The sequence below is a fragment of the Cervus canadensis genome, chromosome 9 (genome assembly GCF_019320065.1).
Source record: "Cervus canadensis isolate Bull #8, Minnesota chromosome 9, ASM1932006v1, whole genome shotgun sequence".
In the NCBI taxonomy this organism is placed as follows: Eukaryota; Metazoa; Chordata; class Mammalia; order Artiodactyla; family Cervidae; genus Cervus; species Cervus canadensis.
Window position 1 is genome coordinate 73,871,913 of NC_057394.1, and position 21,056 is coordinate 73,892,968.

General features: G+C 38.1%; 2 protein-coding genes across 11 annotated transcripts in view; one reads left to right on the forward strand and one right to left on the reverse strand.

Moving 5' to 3' along the window:
• NBEA (neurobeachin) overlaps positions 1-21,056 on the reverse strand; it is a 644,508-nt gene that overhangs the window by 185,657 nt on the left and 437,795 nt on the right. For all 10 annotated transcript variants that reach the window (XM_043477413.1, XM_043477415.1, XM_043477416.1 and 7 more), the window contains one exon: positions 20,544-20,680. In XM_043477413.1, coding sequence (XP_043333348.1) covers positions 20,544-20,680 — 137 coding nt within the window. The remainder of the gene's footprint in view (positions 1-20,543; positions 20,681-21,056) is intronic.
• Positions 16,364-18,948, forward strand: MAB21L1 (mab-21 like 1). The gene has a single exon (XM_043477428.1). It carries the CDS (start codon positions 16,873-16,875, stop codon positions 17,950-17,952), a length of 1,080 nt encoding a protein of 359 aa, XP_043333363.1. The 5' UTR covers positions 16,364-16,872; the 3' UTR covers positions 17,953-18,948.

Sequence of the window (21,056 nt, forward strand, 5' to 3'; positions counted from 1 at the left end):
TAACATTGTACAGCAGGTGGTGATAAAAACCATTCCCAAGTAGAAGAAATGCAAAAAGGCAAAATGGTTGTCTGAGGAGGCCTTATAAATAGCTGAGAAAAGAAGAGAAGCTAAAGGCAAGGACAAAAGGAAAGATCTATCTGTCTGAATGCAGAGTTCCAAAGAATAGCAAGGAGAGATAAGAAAGCCTTCCTAAAAGATCAATGCAAAGAAATAGGGGAAAACAATAGAATGGGAAAGACTAGAGATCCCTTCAAGATAATTAAAGATACCACAGGAACACTTCATGCAAAGATGGGTGCAATAAAGGACAGAAATGGTATGGACCTAAGAGAAGCAGAAGGTATCAAGAAACGGTGGCAAGAATATACAGAATAACTATATAAAAAAGATCTTCATGACCCAGATAACTTTTCCTTGGAAGAAAAGCTGTGACAAACCTGAAGAGTGTAATAAAAAGCAGAGACATTACTTTGCCAACAAAAGTCTTTGAATCTCCTTGCAGTCCGAGGGACTCTCAAGAGTCTTCTCCAACACCACAGTTTAAAAGCCACCAGGGAAGCATGGATGTGAGAGTTGGACCATAAAGAAAGCTGAACACTGAAGAATCGATTCTTTTGAACTGGTGTTGGAGAAGACTTTTGAGAGTCCCTTGGACTGCAAGGAGATCCAACCAGTCCATCCTAAAGGAAATCAGTCCTGAATATTCATTGGAAGGACTGATGCTGAAGCCAAAACTCCAATACTTTGGCCACTTGATTTGAAGAACTGACTCATTTGAAAAGACCCTGATGCTGGGAAAGATTGAAGGTGGGAGAAGGGGATGACAGAGGATGAGATGGTTGGATGGCATCACCAACTCAATGGATATGAGTTTGAGCAAGCTCGAGGAGTTGGTGATGGACACACCAATGGCATCACAAAGAGTTGGACATAATTGAGTGACTAATCTGAACTGAGTCACCCACTCATTCAGCTATGATGGAGTATGTGCTGTATGCTATCAAAACAACCATGGAAATCAACCAATTATTCCATCAGAAGCACAGGACAGATGCTATTCATTTAATAATTCATTTAACAAATATTCACCCAAGCAGTATGCTAGATAAGCTCAGGGATCTAGAGACAAAATGAGTTGGGTTTGAACCCTAGCTCTACAGTTACTATTTGGACTTGGGTAAAAAGGTTAAAAACAGTCTAAGCTTTTTATATGCATCAATTATTTTAATCTATGCCCCAAATCTATAATGAAGATATCATTATCCCTATTTACCAGTGAGAGAACAAGTTTAGGGTAAATTTAAAGGGTTAAAAGGATGACTAAGAAAGTAGGATCTAGGCAGAACTTAGCATAGTCTTAGTATAATGAGTACTCAAGTATAATAAAAACTCAATAATAACTAAGTTTATCAACTAATTCTTTATCTGTCTGTTTTATTTATTTATTTTTGGCCATGATGTGTGGCTTGTGGGATCTTAGTTTCCTGACCAGGGATCAAAGCTGGTCCCAGTGAAAGCGCTGAGTCCTAATCACTGGATACCAGGGAATTCCTACTTTGTCTCTTTTTAAGTATTAAAAAAAAAAAAAAAAAAAGATGTTCTCGAAGCCCAATAAGTAACAATGGTCTACAACTTTGCCCTTCAAGGTTCTAAAACATGCTGCTTGAATGTTTAACTCACTTTTTGGCAGACAGTTAGAAATGAGGATGCGTAATGCCCAAGGTCAAGGCATACAGTTAAGACTAGCATTTATAAGTGGCAGCACTAAATATCTTGTAATGATTCAGGGACTCTCCAACTGGTTTCTAGGTCAATACTCAGGTAGTAGAGTGGGTATTTTAGGTATTTCAGTGCATCTAATCAAGTGGTACTTGCTTTTAAGGTATTTATTATCTGGGCTCTATAATACAGCAAATATTAAATACTGAGATCAATAGATAAAACTAATAATTCTTAACAGCAAATTCTGCTATTGTTTCTAGAAAACAGGAGAATGAATAGGACATAAACTACAAAAATGACCTACCTGAAGAGACTTCAGTGTCGTATTTACTGAGTATACAGCTTTAATAAAGTTGTAGCTTTCCTGTGTTGGCAACTGTGTCTGTCCTCATTCTAGTATGCCCTCAGTAAGCTACCAGAACTTAACCTGCACAACAAAAGTGCCACTCATTGAAACAGTTATAACAGGAAAGGAAAGCAAGTTGATGGGATTTAAAGTGTTACAGGCCACTGAATCACTGACTACTAGGTGAGGGCATGTAGAGAAATGTCACTCTCAACAATGCTGGTACAGTGAAGCCATATTAATGAAACAGTTTTGAAACATGAAGGCTATTCATAAGGATTTTTCACAATCTTCTGATTTCCTTGGGAAATTTAATCCAGACAGAGGAATCTTCCATTAACGATTTTCCATTATTTTACTTGTGGGTTATATTTCCCAGTGGTACATTTTATTAAGAGGCTCTTATCACTTGATGTTTTCAATCCTATTATCTACTCACGGGCACCATAAATATATTGAGATTCAAACAAAGAAAAGACAGCCAAAAAATGGCATTCTGCTCAACGCTGGGGACTAACAATATAAACTTTTACTCCGAAACATGATTCTTAGCGTTTAAAATACCTGATTTATTTTTAACGCCCGTCAAATAAACAAAAATAGAGTAGCTGTATCAACACAAAGCTAGGAAAAAATGAGTGGTATAGGTTATGACTTGGAGAATTTTTTTGGAATCAGACAAGAGCCTGAGAATAAATCATTTAGAGAATTAGCTGTGTTCCGGGCTTCATTAGTTCTAATTATCCCCCAAATATGTTCAGCAGAATGCACTTGGGTCAGCTGGGACTGACACACAATAGAGTAGGCAACTTATAAACTCCTCAAAGCATGAAAGAGTTCATAAAACAACTGCTTGTGCATTTAGATTCATGTGATAACACCTCTTATTGCATAAGCCACCACATGAAACAGATGGGGCAGCTCTGCACTTTAGAATGTCTCTTTTGTAAAAGCATGGGACTTCCTTATTCTCCATTTGAGACACGAACTGTGAAAGCTAAATCCGAGGCAGGATGGCTTTGCGTTTTATTGTCTAGATGTCACAGCAATAATAAGTAAAGTATTAATAAAATATTCTCATTTAGGTAAAAAAAAATTTGGCAAACAAAAATCTCTGCCTACACTTAGAGAAATTCAAGACTTTAACACAGTCACCAAAAAAGTTTATATATGTGTGTGTATATATATATATATATATATGTATATATATATATATATTTACAATTTACAGTAAAGACACATGGGGAACTTGCAGATACCATTTGTAGACAAAAAGTCTGTTGACAAAGTAAAATTGATAAATATGTCAAAATATATAAAGTACACATTTTACATAAATGGGGGTTATTGGCTATATATTTTGACAAGGCCATGAAAAACAAGTATTAGTATTTCACATGTCTGGCAAAAGAAGCAAACAAAAACTATCAAAAGGCTGTGGCCTGTGTAATCTATTAATTTAATCTACAAATCTTATTAAGGAGATAAGCATCTTAGTATACCTAGGCTGAGCAAAAACAGTAAGTTCATTATAACTAAATTCTGTTTTGCTATGAATGTTCTATATGTAGCCTAGGACAAATTTTAGTAAAGAACTGTTATGCTTGTTAATTCATATTTAAAATAATAACACAAATTTATTGTAGGCCAAACCATGGGAAAAAGAGCTAAAAATAGTGAGATAAAATGAGCTGGACAAATAAAAAGAAGTCATGAACTTAGGACCCCACCTTGAGTTTAAACAAATGAGATATTTGTTGACACACATCTTGGCAACTGAAACAGAGTTATAGAGGTTCCCCTCAAAAGGGTATAACGGCCCTGTTTCACTTAACAGAGGTCTTTCTCTACTCTGTATTCACCAGTCCACTCCAGGCATAATGAATTCTAGGCTCCACACTTGATGTGCAAGAATGGCTTCTGAGTGATGAGGTGCTGTAGGTGTGATGCCTGAAAGGCCAGAGTGTATTCAATTTAATACCCTAAATTCTGAGTTTAATGGACTTATTTCCATTAAAGGGGCAAGACCATATAGAAGGCATCAAAAGGTAAAAGTGTCAAAGAGACACTTTTGGTTCAATATTAGGAAGAGCATTCTAACAATCAGAACTGTATGTAAGTGCAAGTATTCATCTGAGTAGATAATGAATTTCTCATCAACAGGGGTAAAAACAGGCTGGATGAGCATTTCGTAGGAACGTCACAGAGAAGATCCAGACAGCTAATGAGAAGGCTTGTATAATATTCTCCTCTAATGTTCTCTCCTGCTCTCATATAAAATGCCTCCTTATAAGGTGGAATTGGTTTCTAACTCCTAGCTCTAATTGCTTGGTGTGTCTATGTGTGTGTTAGTTGCTCCATCATGTCTGACTCTTTGTGATCCCATGTAGCCGCCGGGCTCCTCTGCCCATAGAATTCTCCAGGATTCTATTCTGGAGTGGATTGCCATTCACTTTTCCAGGGGATCTTCCCAACCCAGGAACTGAACTCAGGTCTCCTACATTGCAGACAGATTCTTTACTGCAATGCCATGTCTGAACCACCAGGCAAGCCCTTTAAATCTTAGCTGTTGTTGCTTGGTACATTTTAATAAAATGATCACTGTAAAATTTAAAATTTACTATATACTAGTGTATATAGTTCTTATATACAGTGGAATACTTACAATGTATTAAGCATTAATACTGACTAGTAATTATAAGTAATTCTATAACTAAAATACAGATAGACCATTTATAACATCAGATATATCACTGATCAAAATCCTGTAGTATCTGTACTAAAGAAAAGCTTTTATTGAGGAATAAAAACAGTCTGTATTCAGATAGCTTTCTTGGAAATGATTGCATTTAAATTCATGATAAAAGGACTTTTCAATGTGTCTTGAACTGAGAGATGTACAGTATTGTGGCTTATATAACTCATTGATGTCACAGAGTAAAACCATATGTATAAAAATAGTATACAGATATTTTACCTAAGTAATTGTGGAAGACTTATTTCTCCTCATCATTTTTATAAACGTATATTCCGTTAAACTTAGGTTGGACAATGGAGTGGTTCTTAGGTGAATTAGTCCAATTTGATATTTATTAGGTAGTCTATGTATATTTCCTAAGTAGTTTCTCCCTATGGAATAGGTTGATATAGTATCATAAAATGAAAATCTGTAACATAAGAAGTGTCTCCATATTAACTTAATTAAAAACCTCCTAGAAAGAACGCAATCTTTAAAATTCATCAATCATATTCTTAACGTAAATGTAAGTCTGCAGTTTCTCTTCAGAATAACACTTACATCCTCGTTGTTGTTTAGTGCTAAGTTGAGTCTAGCTCTTTTGTGACCCCATGGACTGTAGCCCACCAGGCTCCTCTGTCCATGGGATTTCCCAGGAAAGAATACTGGAGTGGGTTGCCATTTCCTTCTCCAGGGGATCTTCCTGACCCTGGGACTGAACCTGCGTTTCCTGCATTGGCAGGAGGAGTCTTTACAACTGAGCCACCTGGGAAGCCCCTTACATCCTTATTGTTGATGTTCAGTCACTAAGTCATGTCTTGACTTTTTTGCGACCCCACGGACAGCACCACTCCAGGTTCCTCTGTCCTCCACCATCTCCCAGAGTTTGCTCAAGTTCACATCCATTAAGTTGGTGATGCTATCCTAGTTCAGTTCAGTTCAGTCGCTCAGTTGTGTCCGATGCTTTGCGATCCCATGGACCACAGCATGCCAGGTCTCCCTGTCTATCACCAGCTCCCGGAGTTTACCCAAACTCATGTCCATTGAGTTGGTGATGCCATCCAACCATCTCATCCTCTGTCGTCCCCTTCTCCTTCTGTCCTCAATCTTTCCCAGCATCAAGGTCTCTTCAAATGAGTCAGCTCTTCGCATCAGGTGGCCAAAGTACTGGAGTTTCAGCTTCAACATCAGTCCTTCCAATGAACACTCAGGACGGATCTCCCTTAGGATCTAACATCATCTCTGGGTGTAGACAGGCATACACGTATGCATTCGGCATACACAGTTACACATACACACACATATATAAATGCTAAGCGCTAAGCTGCTTCAGTCGTGTCCGACTCTGTGCAATCCTACTGTGGCCTGCCAGGCTCCTCCGTCTATGGGATCTCCCAGGCAAGAATACTAGAGTGGGTTGCCATTTCCTACTCCAGGGGATCTTCCCAACTCAGGGATTGAACCCATGTCTTGAGCCTCCTGCATTGGCAAATGGATTCTTTACCCCTAATGCCACCTGGGAAGGATATAAATATACACACACACACACAGACATATACAATATACAGTCTAGATACTGTAGTGCCAAGAGCAGTCACAATCAGACAGACCTAGTTCTACAATTACTTTTATTATTGGTAAGACACTTAATCTTTCTAAACTTCAGTCTCTATATTTGTAAATGGGAACTAATACTTGTTGTGAAGATTAAAGGAAATTAAACGTTCATTAAGTAGTAGTCCCTAGTCCTTATCACCCATCTCTCAAATCACTGAATTATTTTAAGTATCAGATGAATAAATGCATATAAAAGTCTTTTATAAATTGAAAAGAATGTTGCAACTGTTAAAGTATTATTGCATTTAACAGGCAACTTACCCGTGCACTACGTTATGGTTAATGGTATTCATTAATGTTTTCAGCATGTACTAGATGCATTGTAATATAATAACAAATCTCTGTAGCACATATCAGCAACTTAGAAGAAAAGATCAAGTTTGAAAACAGAGAAAACAATCATCAATAACAAATATTCTCTATGTCATTTTGTAATAATCCATAGAATTTTAGAAAAATAATATATCATTTATCTGCAATGGGCTGGGCCTGTACATATAACAGGAGAACAGAGGCTTTACCATGCAGGTGAAGAAAAGGAAAACAAAAATTTTCCCCCAAAATTCACTAGCCTATTTTCTAGTCCAAACAATCTGGATAATTTTGTCAATAATTACTACTTGAGTTATATCCAGGGTTGACGCTCTAGTGTGGTTGTGAAGCATATCTTTCCTAGACTTTCTGATTTAAGAATATCAGAGCCATTTAAGGGTAAAGCAACATAAATTATATAAAAATTGGAACATTTTCTTAAAAAGTGAGCTCATGTAATTTGATAATGCTCTGACTTTTTAGTTTTAAAGATACAGATATTGAAACTATCCCAGCTGATAATTTCATTCTGACATGAGTTTAAAAGGTTAAGTTACTCTCTGAAGAAAGGTAATCTGGTTGCCTTTCACGGCAGCCTGCAAGCTCTGCAATCTGCATAGAGAGGGGCATTTGTCATCATTAGCTGAGCTGTGACAGCTGGCACCCAGGGTGTCCCAGAATCAAGGGGTGGCAGAGACACTCTTGGTTTAGGTTGCCATTAAGTATAGCAGGTTTCTTGAGGATCAAGTATATTTTATGAAAAGCTTTGTGATGTAACTAACAACAGTGAACATATTTGGATTTTCCATAACATGGATAATACAATGATAGCACATAATTAGCAGGTTGCCTCTAGACAACAAGATGCCAGATTACAGGATGAATAAACATCTACTGCCTGCCACTTAGAGGGGGAGAATTGTTTTCAGCACCCAAATAGCTCCAGCAGAGTGCTTTTTTTTTTAAGGCTACATTAAGGTGATCAGTTGATTAAGTATATTTAAGGAAACAGACTGAAGATAGAAAGGATACTTCTCAGACGTGTTTTAAATTTGACTGTAAACAATGCATAATGTCTTAGGAGTGAGCTCAAGTATACACACTCAATATACTACACAACCTTTTGATGATATGAATATGAAAACTAAAATCATTTGCACAGATGAAATCCTCCAACTGTTGGAGGTACGTACAGTTGATAAAATGTATTTTAAAATATTCCTCAGCAAAAGTTTAAAATCAGAATCTTTTTACCAAATGAGTGTTACTAGCCACGGGTCTGAAACAGTTGTGATTAATATACCTAGAAAATAGTTTCCAAATTTTGACATTTTATAAGCATGTTTGCTTCATACAGTGCAAAACATATAAAGCAAAAGAAAGTTTATATTAAGAAATAGGTTGATCAGATCTTTGAAAAATAAGAAGTCTACAATCCCTTTAAAAAATAACCAATGCTTGGAAACATAATCAATAACACTAGGTTTTATATTATTATGTAAACTAGTTTTCTTACAAATAAAACTAATTTTTGTGTTAATGTAAAATCTATGCAAATACATGCAGTCATTTATCAGGAAAGCTGACAAGCATTCCATATTGGAGGGGGAAATGAAACTGCCTCAAGAATAGAGGCAATTAATTATTTCTGTATTTTTTCTTCTTCTGTCTTGAGGCACAAAAGTTATCCATCCAGTTAAAACAGCAAATGAAATAAAGAGATTTTTTTTTTATTTAAACACATATGGCTTTTGCCTGCAATACTGATCACCACAAGGTCTACAGATGCCCGTGGCTAAATTGTACACTGGCAGATGCACACAGGGGAAAACTGTGGTAATGCAGCGTGGAGAGCAAAACAAATGAAGAACTGAATTTGCTAGTAAATGGGGGAGACAAACCAACAACAAAACAACAACAAAAATCCCCCAAACCCCCAAATCAAAAATCCCACATTTTTCTTCCCAGTGAATTATTCGTTTATCAAATACAGGTTCATGTTGCAAAAAAAAAAAAATGTGACCTTGGTCTGTTGCAAAAAATTGAAAACAGTTTTAAGTAAGTGAAGGCGTTTTTCTGTATACACATGCAGATGATGTACATGAGGGACTGTATGTAAGGGATTGAGCAATATATTTTTATTTATATGGACAGGATCACTAGTAATGTTTAAACTTCTCAGTTTCACAATTAAAAGCATATGACATTCAAAACTGCCACAGTATATATGACTGGATAAATACTGTTGGATCCTTTAGTTATTATTACTTTAAAAATCCATTTAGCTGCAATCTCCTAAAGTATTATTGAAAACTATAAGGGTTATTACAGAATAATCTTGCGGATGTGATATTAAATCCTGGTGGCGACAAGAATCCTATATTTAGTGGCTGTTTCCTTTTAACAGGTTAACATAAAAATGTATAGAAGCCAATTCAATCTTTTACTATCTGAAACACTGTGTGTGTGTGTCTGTGTGTGTGTGTGTGTGTGTGTGTGTGTGTGTGTGTGTACATACAGCCTGAATGCATAGGCTTTTTTGCAAACCATAAAAAGAGCATACTTCCTAAAAATAGTTTAAGATTATTAAGAAAGCAATAAGTTCTTTCTTAATAGGCCTGTAAGCATGCATAACATTAAAATTCCTATTGTAATTGCCAAATTAAAATAGAAAACAGAAACCATTTAAATAGTTTTATATCTTGGGGGTAGAAAGAGAAGACTAGTTGCACTATTCCAAGTTGTAAAAGAGCAAAATACTTGAGAGGGCACCAGTACCAATGAAGATTTTGGTACTACTACAATTTAAGAATTCTTTGTTTGGAATATTTATAACTAGTTAAATGACAATGTGTATTTACACAAAATTAGGATTCGAAGCATATGTTCCAAGAATATGTATATATTAATTAATATTAGCTCTAATAAATTCTTTGGCATCATCCTCCACCATCAAGGGAGGGTTAATTTACTGAAAATGTAAGGTAATATACAATGCAAATGCTGAGAGATTTATTTCTCCAAAGACATAAAGCTAGTAATGTTACAAATATTGCTAACTTACATGAGGAACTTAATATGCATTTTGATGTGTAAACTGTAAACTATACTCCTAAATCTAATATATATATTCATGTGAGCATAACAAATATTACCAGTATCTCTGAAAATGAATCCTTTACTAACCATTTAATGTCACATAGTAAAATTAAACAACTTTCATGTAAAATAAAAACTGTTAACCTATTGCCTGTGTATCTGAAACAGCATTTTATATTTTGCATCTATTTTGGGGCTTTCCGATTAAAACTGGTCTTAAAATAGAATCATGATTAAGATAACAAGTTCTAGAGGAAAAACTAAAGGTGTTTATAGTCTAAAGTTTTTTGATATAAAACTAAAACACCCAGACACTTATAAATGAATCATAAAATTTACAAATAAAAAAAAATTACGGGCATGAGGCAACTTCTTGCGTCCATGGAAATGTTCTATGTGCCAGATGTTATACAACTCTATACATTTGTCAGAACTCATAGACTGGAACACTCACACTGAAAAAACATAGACTAGAACAGTATGTATGCAAAATACACATAATAAACCTGACTTTCATAATAAAAATGATTTCCCATAAAAATAAAATAATGCTATAACTTTTTCCAGTAGGTTCACAAGTTTTTATCAGAGACATGATGTCTTACAAACTCTTTATGCTCTTCATGTTTTTTATTTGATCTAGATGTTTAGATAAAACAAACATATTGAGATTAAAAAGTAGTAATCACTTATTAGTACTTTTGACTTGACATTTTTGACAAATCATATGGAAAAATTGTGCTTTCATGAAAATAGTACACAGAGTACTAAATAATAGTAATAGTACAGATAGGTATAGTAAAATGTATATTACTAGTATCATGAAAGCAATTATACAGAAGTAGAAATTAAATATTATTTAGGTGCTCTACTCTCAGAAAATGGTTATAATCTATATCAGTATGTAAAATTATCCAAGAAATTGCTATTCATAAACTGATTTCCTTTTTTTGCTATGAAGTATTTATTTTATTGGATATATGTGACAAAAGGTAATGGGTTTTATTAATGTAGTTATTCTTTTAAATTGTTACTCCAGTTACTGATCATTTAAAAAAAAAATCCTAGTTTAGAAGAACTGCTCTGCTAATTAAGAAATAAGCTCCAAAATTGTGAATTAGTAATAGAAAAGGTTACTTCAGATCTGCAGTCACTGTAAGTTGGTTATCTACATTCTGTATTCTAGTCTCAATGTTACGTAGAATGTTTTCAGTGGCTAATCACACACAGTCTGGGACAGTAATGAGAGCTATGCAATCCTGGACGACCCACTACAGATGGACAGATTAACAGACGCCAATCACATCTGATTCCATTGTTTTCTCTAAGTGCAATAAAACCGTACCGTACTAAGAGTACTAAGGATACAGTCATATGCACAAATGTCTATAAATCCATGTTAGTGATGGTTTAAGGAATACCTAATTTTCATATATTCATATGGAGAGGAATCACTTGAGCCCATTTATGTCATAATATGTTTATAATATCCAAATTAGAAACATAAGTTGAAATCTAGTAAAATGAATTTAAATTTTACAGTTTATAAAGATAATGGTGACGTTTTAAAGGGTCAGTGGGGAACTGGAATGTTGGAATACTCCGCAATACTCATCAATAAATGATTGATTAACCTCACTAGCCTTAAATGTGTACAAACAGAGATCACAATTCATTGTGAACCATAAGAAAATCTTTTTGTTGATAACTCTGCCCCTTAAATTTGTCAGTTTATGGATACAACTTAAAATATCCTGCATCTGTGTCTACATTCAAAATAAGTGAGGAAACTTAGACAATGATCTGAATAATCAAGGCTTAATTTTATTTCTTCTACCAAAAGAAAGGTTTTGGCCAGAGTTATCCAGAATCACTCAAACCTGCAAATCTAGCAGTGGTGATGATTCTGGTAAAGTACACTTCCAACTTCAATTTTTAATCTCAAAATTACTTTCCTTTCAACATTTATTAAGACCAATAACAAATTTTCTAAGCAACAAAGTAGCAAAAAAAAAAAAAAAAAAAGAGTACTCCCTGCTACCATTGTGACTGTATGATCATGTACTAGGGGGATGAGGAAAATTGAGGCAACAGTCTAGAATATTCAAGTGAAGAATTAAGAAAATAATTTTAAACGTAACCACAATTATAAGGATACTCTGGTTAAAGAAATAAAATAGGGTCTAAATTGTGCCAACAATGATCTCAATGCTCTGCTCTCCTTTGCCATAGACGATATTAAAATATGAAATAATTATTTTAAGAACTCACTGAAACTTTTGAAGCTTTCAAGCTATTTTGTTTCAAGTATTATACAAGGAGTCACAACAGAAAGAAAGGTATAGATGCACCATCAAATTACATCACCAGAAAAACTCCTTCTATTTTTATTTAATGTGACACATAAAGAAAACCCTGCACAAATATCTGTCTTTAATTTCTCCAGTGTAAAAAAAGAAATATATTGTGTCTGGCAGAATGAAACAGATGAAATAGCCTAGGTGCATTTTAAAAAAAGAGGAGGTGGGTTCTGGGGTTGGGAGGTGGGGGCAGGGGAAGAAATCAGATGTGTACAATGAGCCTTCAAAACCACTCCAGCAGTAGGGATAAATAATTTAATAAACTCAACTTCATATTCTTTTTATCTCCCCAGTGTAGTAAGCACATATTAAAAAAATAGAACTTTATATTCATGAATACTTGTGAGTAGAATAGCAGCCAGCAGATCATGAAAAAACAGAACAGTATCTATCTGTGCATTTAACATGTGTGTGCATATCCTCTAACTAACAGATACATTTTTCCAGATGAAAGGTCACAATTGCTTAAATTTATGAACATGTAATTCATGTTTAAATTAGGATTTAAAAAAAAACAGAAACCCTGCATTCTTACATTTCTCAACATAACAGAGTTTTTCTTTAATGGGGTGTCTCTTTGCTCATTATTTTGTGTGTCCCATATAAATTATGTAGGTTTACAGAAGGGAGAATAAGTTACCTAGGAAATACCACTTCAGATAAAAGTTATTTCACCATTGTTATTTTGAATGCTTGGAAGCGGAAGGATCACAATATTTAATTATTTTATATGCATTAACAGTCTTAAAATTTTTGATAATGGTGTGCTTGTGATTTTCTCCATTTTTTAAAATAACAGAACATTTTAAATCAAAGCCATCTAGTGAACTAAGTGAAATGGAAAAGTCAAGTTGGTTAGACCTTAAAATCCCAAATACCATTCAAATATGAGCATCTTAAACAGTCATTAAATCCTGAGATTCTTGGGTTCTTTTCTTCAATTAGGTTAGTTTTCTTCAATTATCATTCTATTATTAGCTCTTGTCAAAGATGTCTGCACAGCGTATCAATGAAAACAATTAAGTATTTATATCCTGAAGCACTGGACACACACAAGCTTTCATTCTAATACTAACTACTATGATTATGTTTATAGTAAAAAAAATTATACAAGTAAGACTGGTGTTATTAGAGCTGTTTTATGAACTTTTCACAAGTAAATAAAATTGATTTTAAGCTATTTCCGTGCATTACACAACCATATAAAATAACTAGTTCCATAGGTCAAATGATAAAATTACTTTAAAATTGTTAAATACGTCGCTCCCACAAAACAGATCTATCTCCAAAGCCTAGCTGAAAATCAGCAGAATTACACAAAAGCGTACTATATATTTTAAGTTCCTCTCCATAGGTCATTTCAATTAAAAAAAGGGGGGGGGGGTAGAAAGCACACTCCTCAGAATAGTTTAATTTTCCCTTCAACAATGAGAGGTGTCTGAGATCACTGGAAGGATCAGCTACAGAAGGCAATTCATTTCACGTGTTCAGTGTAACAGAAAATCACGGTGTTGCAGCAACAAGCAGTACTTGTGCGGGAGTATTATTCCAGGGCGCCCAGTTCACCCACGGTGATGAGAGCGGGTGGGTGAATCCTATGTTATGTAAATCACTGTCAGCTCCCAGCGTGAAGGGTGCTGAAGGAAGCAGCTCAGAAAACACGGTCCCAGCGTCCTTGAAGCCCAAAGACTTCACTTCCCTGGAACACTCTAGGACTAACGAGTTTCTTAGTCCTTTTCTCACCATCTATTTTTCTTCTTCAAAGTGCAAATCGTTACTGAAAAGGCCTTGCTTACACCAATTAGTTTGCACAAAGTGCTTTAGCGTTTAGCTCCGCTTTAACCCAATTAAGCCGCACAGTGAGCCCCGAAGATGTGCCACCTGCGCGCCTGGCTCCAGCGCTGCCGCCCGGCGCGCCTCGAGTCCTTCGAGTCCGACCCACCCGGACGGCCGCCGCCGCCGCCGCGGTCCCCCGAACGGCCTCGGGGCCTCAGCATCCCAGGCTGCCTGACGTCTTCGACAACTGGGGGCATTTGCAGGTGGCCCAAGAAAACAAGGGCCACTCTGACCTGAACCCAAGGGAGAGCGCGCTGGGCGCAGGGGCCCTGCGACCCGGGACCAGAAAGCGCGGGCTCGGCGGCGACCACACGCGCTCCCGGGAGGCGGCGGGGCGCGTGGGCAGAGAACTTGGCCTGCAGCAGACCTGGACCCTTAGTAAGAGAAACCCTGGACCCTTAGTAAGGTTTTAACATACCAAATAAGCGCGCACACACAAAACCTATCGGACATGGAGCAGACAGAGGAAAGAAGGATGGTCAGGGAGCGCAGGGCCGCAGAACCGGCCAGGAGCACGCGGGACCTGCACTGGGTGGGGACAGAGGTGGCTTCCCCCAGAGACCACCAGCACATCTTCGTCGTCGTGGCCGCAGGTTCCCCGGCGGTGACTTGCCTCCTCTTCCTTCTCTTCCAACTGCCAAAAGGTAGCAGTGCGTTCACCCGCATCGCTGCCAAAGTAGGGAGGGGCTGGCGGTTACGCCCAATCCCCGCTCCTAAGGGGGTGCAAGGTTCTTGGGGAACAGAGTAGGTGGATGCCGTGGGCCCCGAATCTCATATACTATTTTAAGCTAAATCGGAATCTACCACCCTTGGATAACAAAAAAGTATGATGCTGTACCTGTGCAAAGAAGAAAGGGGAAAAAAAATATTCAAACACTTGAGTAGAAAGTGGGAGCCCTGAAGAAGATCTTGTTACAAGTGGCTCTGAACGAAAGTGCCTACAAACCTGTTCCAGGAATTATAGGATTTTCCTGGAAATAGTCTTAATTTGAAAGAGACAGCATCTAAATTCAAGGTAGGGTGTTAAAAATCTGCCTAGGTTTAAAAACAACTACAGAAATCCTAAGTAGCATTTCTTCCACTTTCTGTACATCAAGAACACAGTTGGTACCAGCAGGGGGAAAAAAAAAAGCTCTAGATAAATCCATTTTGCCCTCCTTTTTTAGATTCCCAAATTTAAAAATATTGATTTCTTTCAAAGTTTTTTTTAATGATATGTAAATTTTAAAATCCCAGGTGACTGCAACTTAATTTTCTTTAAAAATCTTAACCATTTCCCTTAAGTCAATGCAGTATTATAAAATTAGAAGTCTACTGTCAGATGACCACTAAAGACCCTTAGGAGAGAAGATATATCCTAAATTATACATCTGTAAACAAGACAGAAAGCCCAAACCTGCAAATTTTCAGGATAGGTATCTGCCCCTAGGTCTCATCTCCATGACCTCTCCTGAACTGTCATATATTCAAACACAGCTCATTATGAACTCACATTAAGATAATCTCTCAATCTCAGAGAGAGTTTTATTTCACAGATATGTCTGCCAGTGCATACAAAAAGTTAGTGTCTTGGTTATAATGTTGGGCAAGTCTACCAAAGTACAAAGACGACTGCAGATGGGGGGAGGGGTGGACTAAACATTTTTTAAACGTCCCAGCTTAAACTGGAGTAGACAACATCTGACAGCAATCATTTTCAGATTCCTTTCAACAACTGCAAATGAGGAGAAAAACATAGGTAAAACACTGCATAACATTAAAAAAAATCATTCTACTATGGGAACATCCAGAAAATTACACTGGTATCAGTCCATCCAAAACCAGCCTGCATATACACTGAAGAGCAAACTCCCAGCCTGCATTCAAAAAGACCTCCAGGATTAACAGGCGTTAATTATCTCACTCTAAATGCAAGTTAGTGACTTTTGTTTTAGAAAACCCCATCTAATTCACCAATTGATGGATGACCATTAGTACACCTGTATTTGCATTTCGTAGGTTAAAAAGACAAGCAGGGTTTTTCAGCACAGAAGAGAACCACTTTGCCAAGTCTTTTCAAGACGTCAATATGCTTCAATTAATACCAAAGCTGAGAGATTCCTCCTGATTTCCAAAACTGTCTAGGTGGCCTGGGTGGTTTTCTGCCCAGCAGCAGCCTCCTACCTTTAGTTTGTGTGCCTATAACCAAGAGGGGGGATTAATTAGCCGGGCTGGAGCTGACGGAGGCTGTCGTGACGAGCCCAGTGGCGATTGGCCGCCAGCCTGCCTGGCCCTGCCTTTATAATTTCCACACGAGTGCATCTGGGCTCTTAAGACAAACCAACAGCAGCTTCTTCTGACATATACACAGACGCACACTCACCCCCGACGCACACTCAGCACACTTTTCCTCCGTCCGATTCCCAGCCCGGCACACACCATGATCACGGGCAAGCGTAAATAAATAGGGAAAGGGTTGATTATTTTGACTACTGGAAGAGCTTTGCTGGGTCTCGCCGCAACTTTTGTTTTTATAACTGAGGAGGTGATCTCTGCCGGCGTTTCTCTCACGCAAGGAAGGATTCTTTAAAAGAGGAAGAGAGACGGAGAGAGAGAGAGAGGAGGGGTGGGGGGGAGAACAATCTTTCACTTTAAGGCCGGCTGGGCTCAAAGATAAAAAGCAGGGGAGAAAGGAGCGAGGGATTCCTCGGCCGCCGCCGCACTTCGGAGAGACGCTTCTGGTACAGTTCCGAGCGCCGCGGCCCGTTTCTCCACCGAAGTTGGCTCCAGCTCTAGCAGCCGCGTTGGATCCCACAGCTTACTGCGAGACTCCGGTGTACAACCCGGATCTCTGCCCCAACATGATAGCGGCCCAGGCCAAGCTGGTTTACCATCTGAATAAATACTACAACGAAAAATGCCAAGCCAGGAAAGCTGCCATTGCCAAAACTATCCGGGAAGTCTGCAAAGTAGTTTCCGACGTCCTGAAGGAGGTGGAGGTGCAGGAGCCTCGGTTCATCAGCTCTCTCAACGAGATGGACAATCGCTACGAGGGCCTTGAGGTCATCTCCCCCACCGAATTCGAAGTGGTGCTTTACCTTAACCAGATGGGGGTGTTCAACTTTGTGGACGACGGCTCGCTGCCCGGCTGCGCCGTGCTCAAGTTGAGCGACGGCCGCAAGAGGAGCATGTCCCTCTGGGTGGAATTCATTACTGCCTCCGGCTACCTCTCGGCGCGCAAAATCCGGTCCAGGTTTCAGACGCTGGTGGCTCAGGCGGTAGACAAGTGTAGTTACAGGGATGTGGTAAAGATGGTGGCGGACACGAGCGAAGTGAAACTGAGGATCCGAGACAGGTACGTGGTGCAGATCACCCCGGCTTTTAAATGCACCGGGATCTGGCCCAGGAGTGCTGCCCACTGGCCACTTCCCCACATCCCCTGGCCGGGACCCAACCGGGTGGCGGAGGTCAAAGCGGAAGGGTTCAATCTCTTGTCCAAGGAGTGCCACTCCCTGGCCGGCAAGCAGAGCTCGGCCGAGAGCGACGCCTGGGTGCTGCAGTTCGCGGAAGCGGAGAACAGACTGCAGATGGGGGGCTGCAGGAAGAAATGCCTCTCCATCCTCAAAACCTTGCGCGATCGTCACCTGGAACTGCCGGGCCAGCCCCTCAACAACTACCACATGAAGACTCTGGTTTCCTACGAGTGCGAGAAGCATCCCCGGGAGTCGGACTGGGACGAGTCCTGCCTGGGTGACAGGCTGAACGGGATTTTGCTGCAACTCATCTCCTGCCTGCAGTGCCGGCGATGTCCTCACTACTTCCTACCGAACTTAGATCTGTTTCAGGGCAAACCTCACTCGGCTCTAGAGAACGCTGCCAAACAAACGTGGCGACTGGCGAGGGAGATCCTGACCAACCCGAAAAGTCTGGAGAAACTTTAGAGGACAATTTTAATCGAGAGCCGAAATGTGATTATACTATTCATCCTTAAAAGTTCTCATGCAGTGTAAACTTCCTGTTCGATTCCTACCTAATATTCCACTCGGCAGTGCAAACAATCTCTTCCTTCAAAAGGAGTGCTAATGCAACCGCTTAAGGCATCATCTCACCCACCCCTCCAAGGGGAGAAAAGGAGTAGGGAGAGCAGATGGAAAACACCCCAAACCCACAAGTATTAGAAGACTTCTTTACAAAGGATTTCCTATCGCCCTTGAAAAGTACACAGGAACACCCGGAAAACAGCCTGGCTGTAACGCAAGACCGCAGTGAACGCTGCCTAACTATCAGAGGATTATAGCAATCTTGGCTGTGAGTAAACAGATTTGGATATGCCATCTGAAGGAAAGTGTAATGTATATTTTGATTTGTAACAAATATTGTGATCTCACATTGTCTTTGAAAGTGTGGATGTTGGTGTTTTGTGATTTGGTGAACAAAAGTTAAATTGGCATTTTGGATACTTCCAAACATTTTCCACTAACAAAGATATAATTTAAAGGTAGATTTCCTCCTGGTACTTTTATCTGTCTTTAAAAGTGTCTGAACTTTAAAAAGTTTACATTTTGTTTCAAATATATTGCTTGTTCTATTTCTAACATTCCATAAATATACTTGAAATGTTATTTAAATATATTCAAAGAAATTTGAATTCAGCTTATATAATAACGCTTGAATATCTGAATTATATATTTGAAAAATGCACTTGAAATACACTGGATAATTACTTTTGTGATTTAGATTTTAATTTCTGTTGCTGGTTTTTATTTAATTAGAAGCTAATAAATGAAGTAAAATAAAACTTGTCGTGTCTCACTCTAAATCGTTTTCCTGTCAAAAGATGTAATGCTTCAATTTGAAAACTGAACCACTTGAATATTTTAAACATTTTGAGAAATATGCTAATGAAATAACTTAAAACCTTAAAATATTGGCAAAAAGCTCTTTTTGTATAGTTACACAATATAATGATCTACTGTTAGCTTCTGACTTACTTATAAGACTATTCCATTCCACAACAGAAGCAATTTAAATCTACCTTTGAAAGCCTGCTCTTTTGGGTTAATTATTTATGTACAATTTTTGACACTATAAGAATGAAATATGTCATGATAGTCATTGTTGCTGAGTTAAAAATCAGACAAACTCCGAGAAAAATGAACTTAACAAAGTCCTAATAAAACTTTTGAAATTTGTATATGAAAACTATGCTAATAAAATGAAGGTAATTTCTGACCTAATATATGTCAAACCTTATTTTATGCAGTAAGGGTTCCACTGGCAGGATAAATTAATCAGAAATCCAAATTTACTGTTTACTTCATAGAGCAAGCCAATGATAAAAGCATAAAGACAAACTTTAAATGATTTAAAATCAAATGTACTACATTCAAACTCATTTTCAAAATTCTATTCTTTTGGAGCTAGAAATAAAAGAAGTCCTGTGACTATCCTCCAGAGTATTTTAAGAGTCAACAAGTCTGGGAGGGGCTAATTACCTATGGGCCTTGGTTAGTTAATTCAGGTGGAGGTAAATTTGAGACTTTTAATTGCTATTCCACAAATAGCATTTTATAATGTTTTACTTCTATATATAAATTAAACACAAATAATAAAGTTCTGGATCTTTGGTAGCATTTGTCTTTTGCTATTTTAGAACGATTGCCTCTGAAAAATACTTATTTAAAGGCAGATTTTTGTAAAATGGTGCTTGTTTATCTAGCATGACTTATGTTCTTGAATTGATAAGCCTCAGGAAAAAAATGTTTACAAATGGCACAGTAACATAAAAGTTAAAACAACAATGGGATTGATTTCAGAAGAAACTTCAGAGGTATAGAGCTGCTGAATACTCAAGTTTTAAGTTTTACAAAATAAAATAATAAACAAATATTTATGCATTTCAAATCATCCAAATATACATTGTCTGGCACTACAACCACAGAAGACCTCATCTTTAAACAGCTGAGCACCAATACATACTATGTATACACATTTTAAAGCAACGCTTCTCAGAGAATCGATTTCTCTCCTTAAATTCACATATAAAACTCATTCTTATTTCAGGAGATGAAAACTGGATGTAATAATGGAGAGGAATTTATATCTAAATGCCCCTCCATAGTTTTCTTACAATCTTTTAACAAACAGTGGTTCATACTTCAATGTATACTTTTGGAAATTAAAAGTGACCTTAGTAAGAAATTCCATGAGCCCTTTCCCAGTCTTCCCAGAGAATCTGAGATGCTGTACCCCAGGGGCTTGGGAGCAACTGGCTTCACTACCAAATCTGCCCAAGTGCACACAAAGGCACTAGCACAGAGAGACTGTTAAAATGTAATAACAGTACTTAAGATGGTTAAGATATTCTCCAATCCCATAAAATAGAGCAAGTGTTATTTCATTCATTTCATTTTCTATGAGGATGGGAATGTGCTCCCCTCCCCCACTGTCATTTAAAACCAAGCAAAATTGAAAAACACTTCCTGCCTGCCACAAAGCCACCAGTACCGCACGCGGAATCATTTTCACTCACTTTTGTGTCGATCTTCTTGAAGGCAGGATCATCCTCATCTACCTCGAAGTAGATTTCAGTCGTGGTGATGGAGAGAGTCCCCTTGGCCACCACCACAGGAGCAATGAGCTGGGCAGGAGTGCTGAGAACCACTGGACCTGAAAGAAGAGGGCACCAGAGGAGTCAGGCTGTGCCTCTTTGCCCCTTGCCTGCTCCCTCCCGGAAGGGCACCTCAGGTTTTTAAACACTCACTGAAAAAAAGTGTCTCTATTATGGCAAGCTCCTTTCATGTGAGCTAGGTCTGCTTAGTTGTTACACATTACCTTATAACCAGACTGGAGATAAATAATTCTATAAAAACCCAAGAGGTCACAAAATCGAATAAGTGACCCTCAGTAAGCAAGTTTGCAACCTCTGCCTAGAAATCCTACATGGTTAGTGGGGCGCTGACACTAACCAACTTAAAAGTGCAGGATGACTCTCTAAGGCCCTGATTTTCCATGGAGCACGCACAGGCTTTCCCTTCGGAAGGGA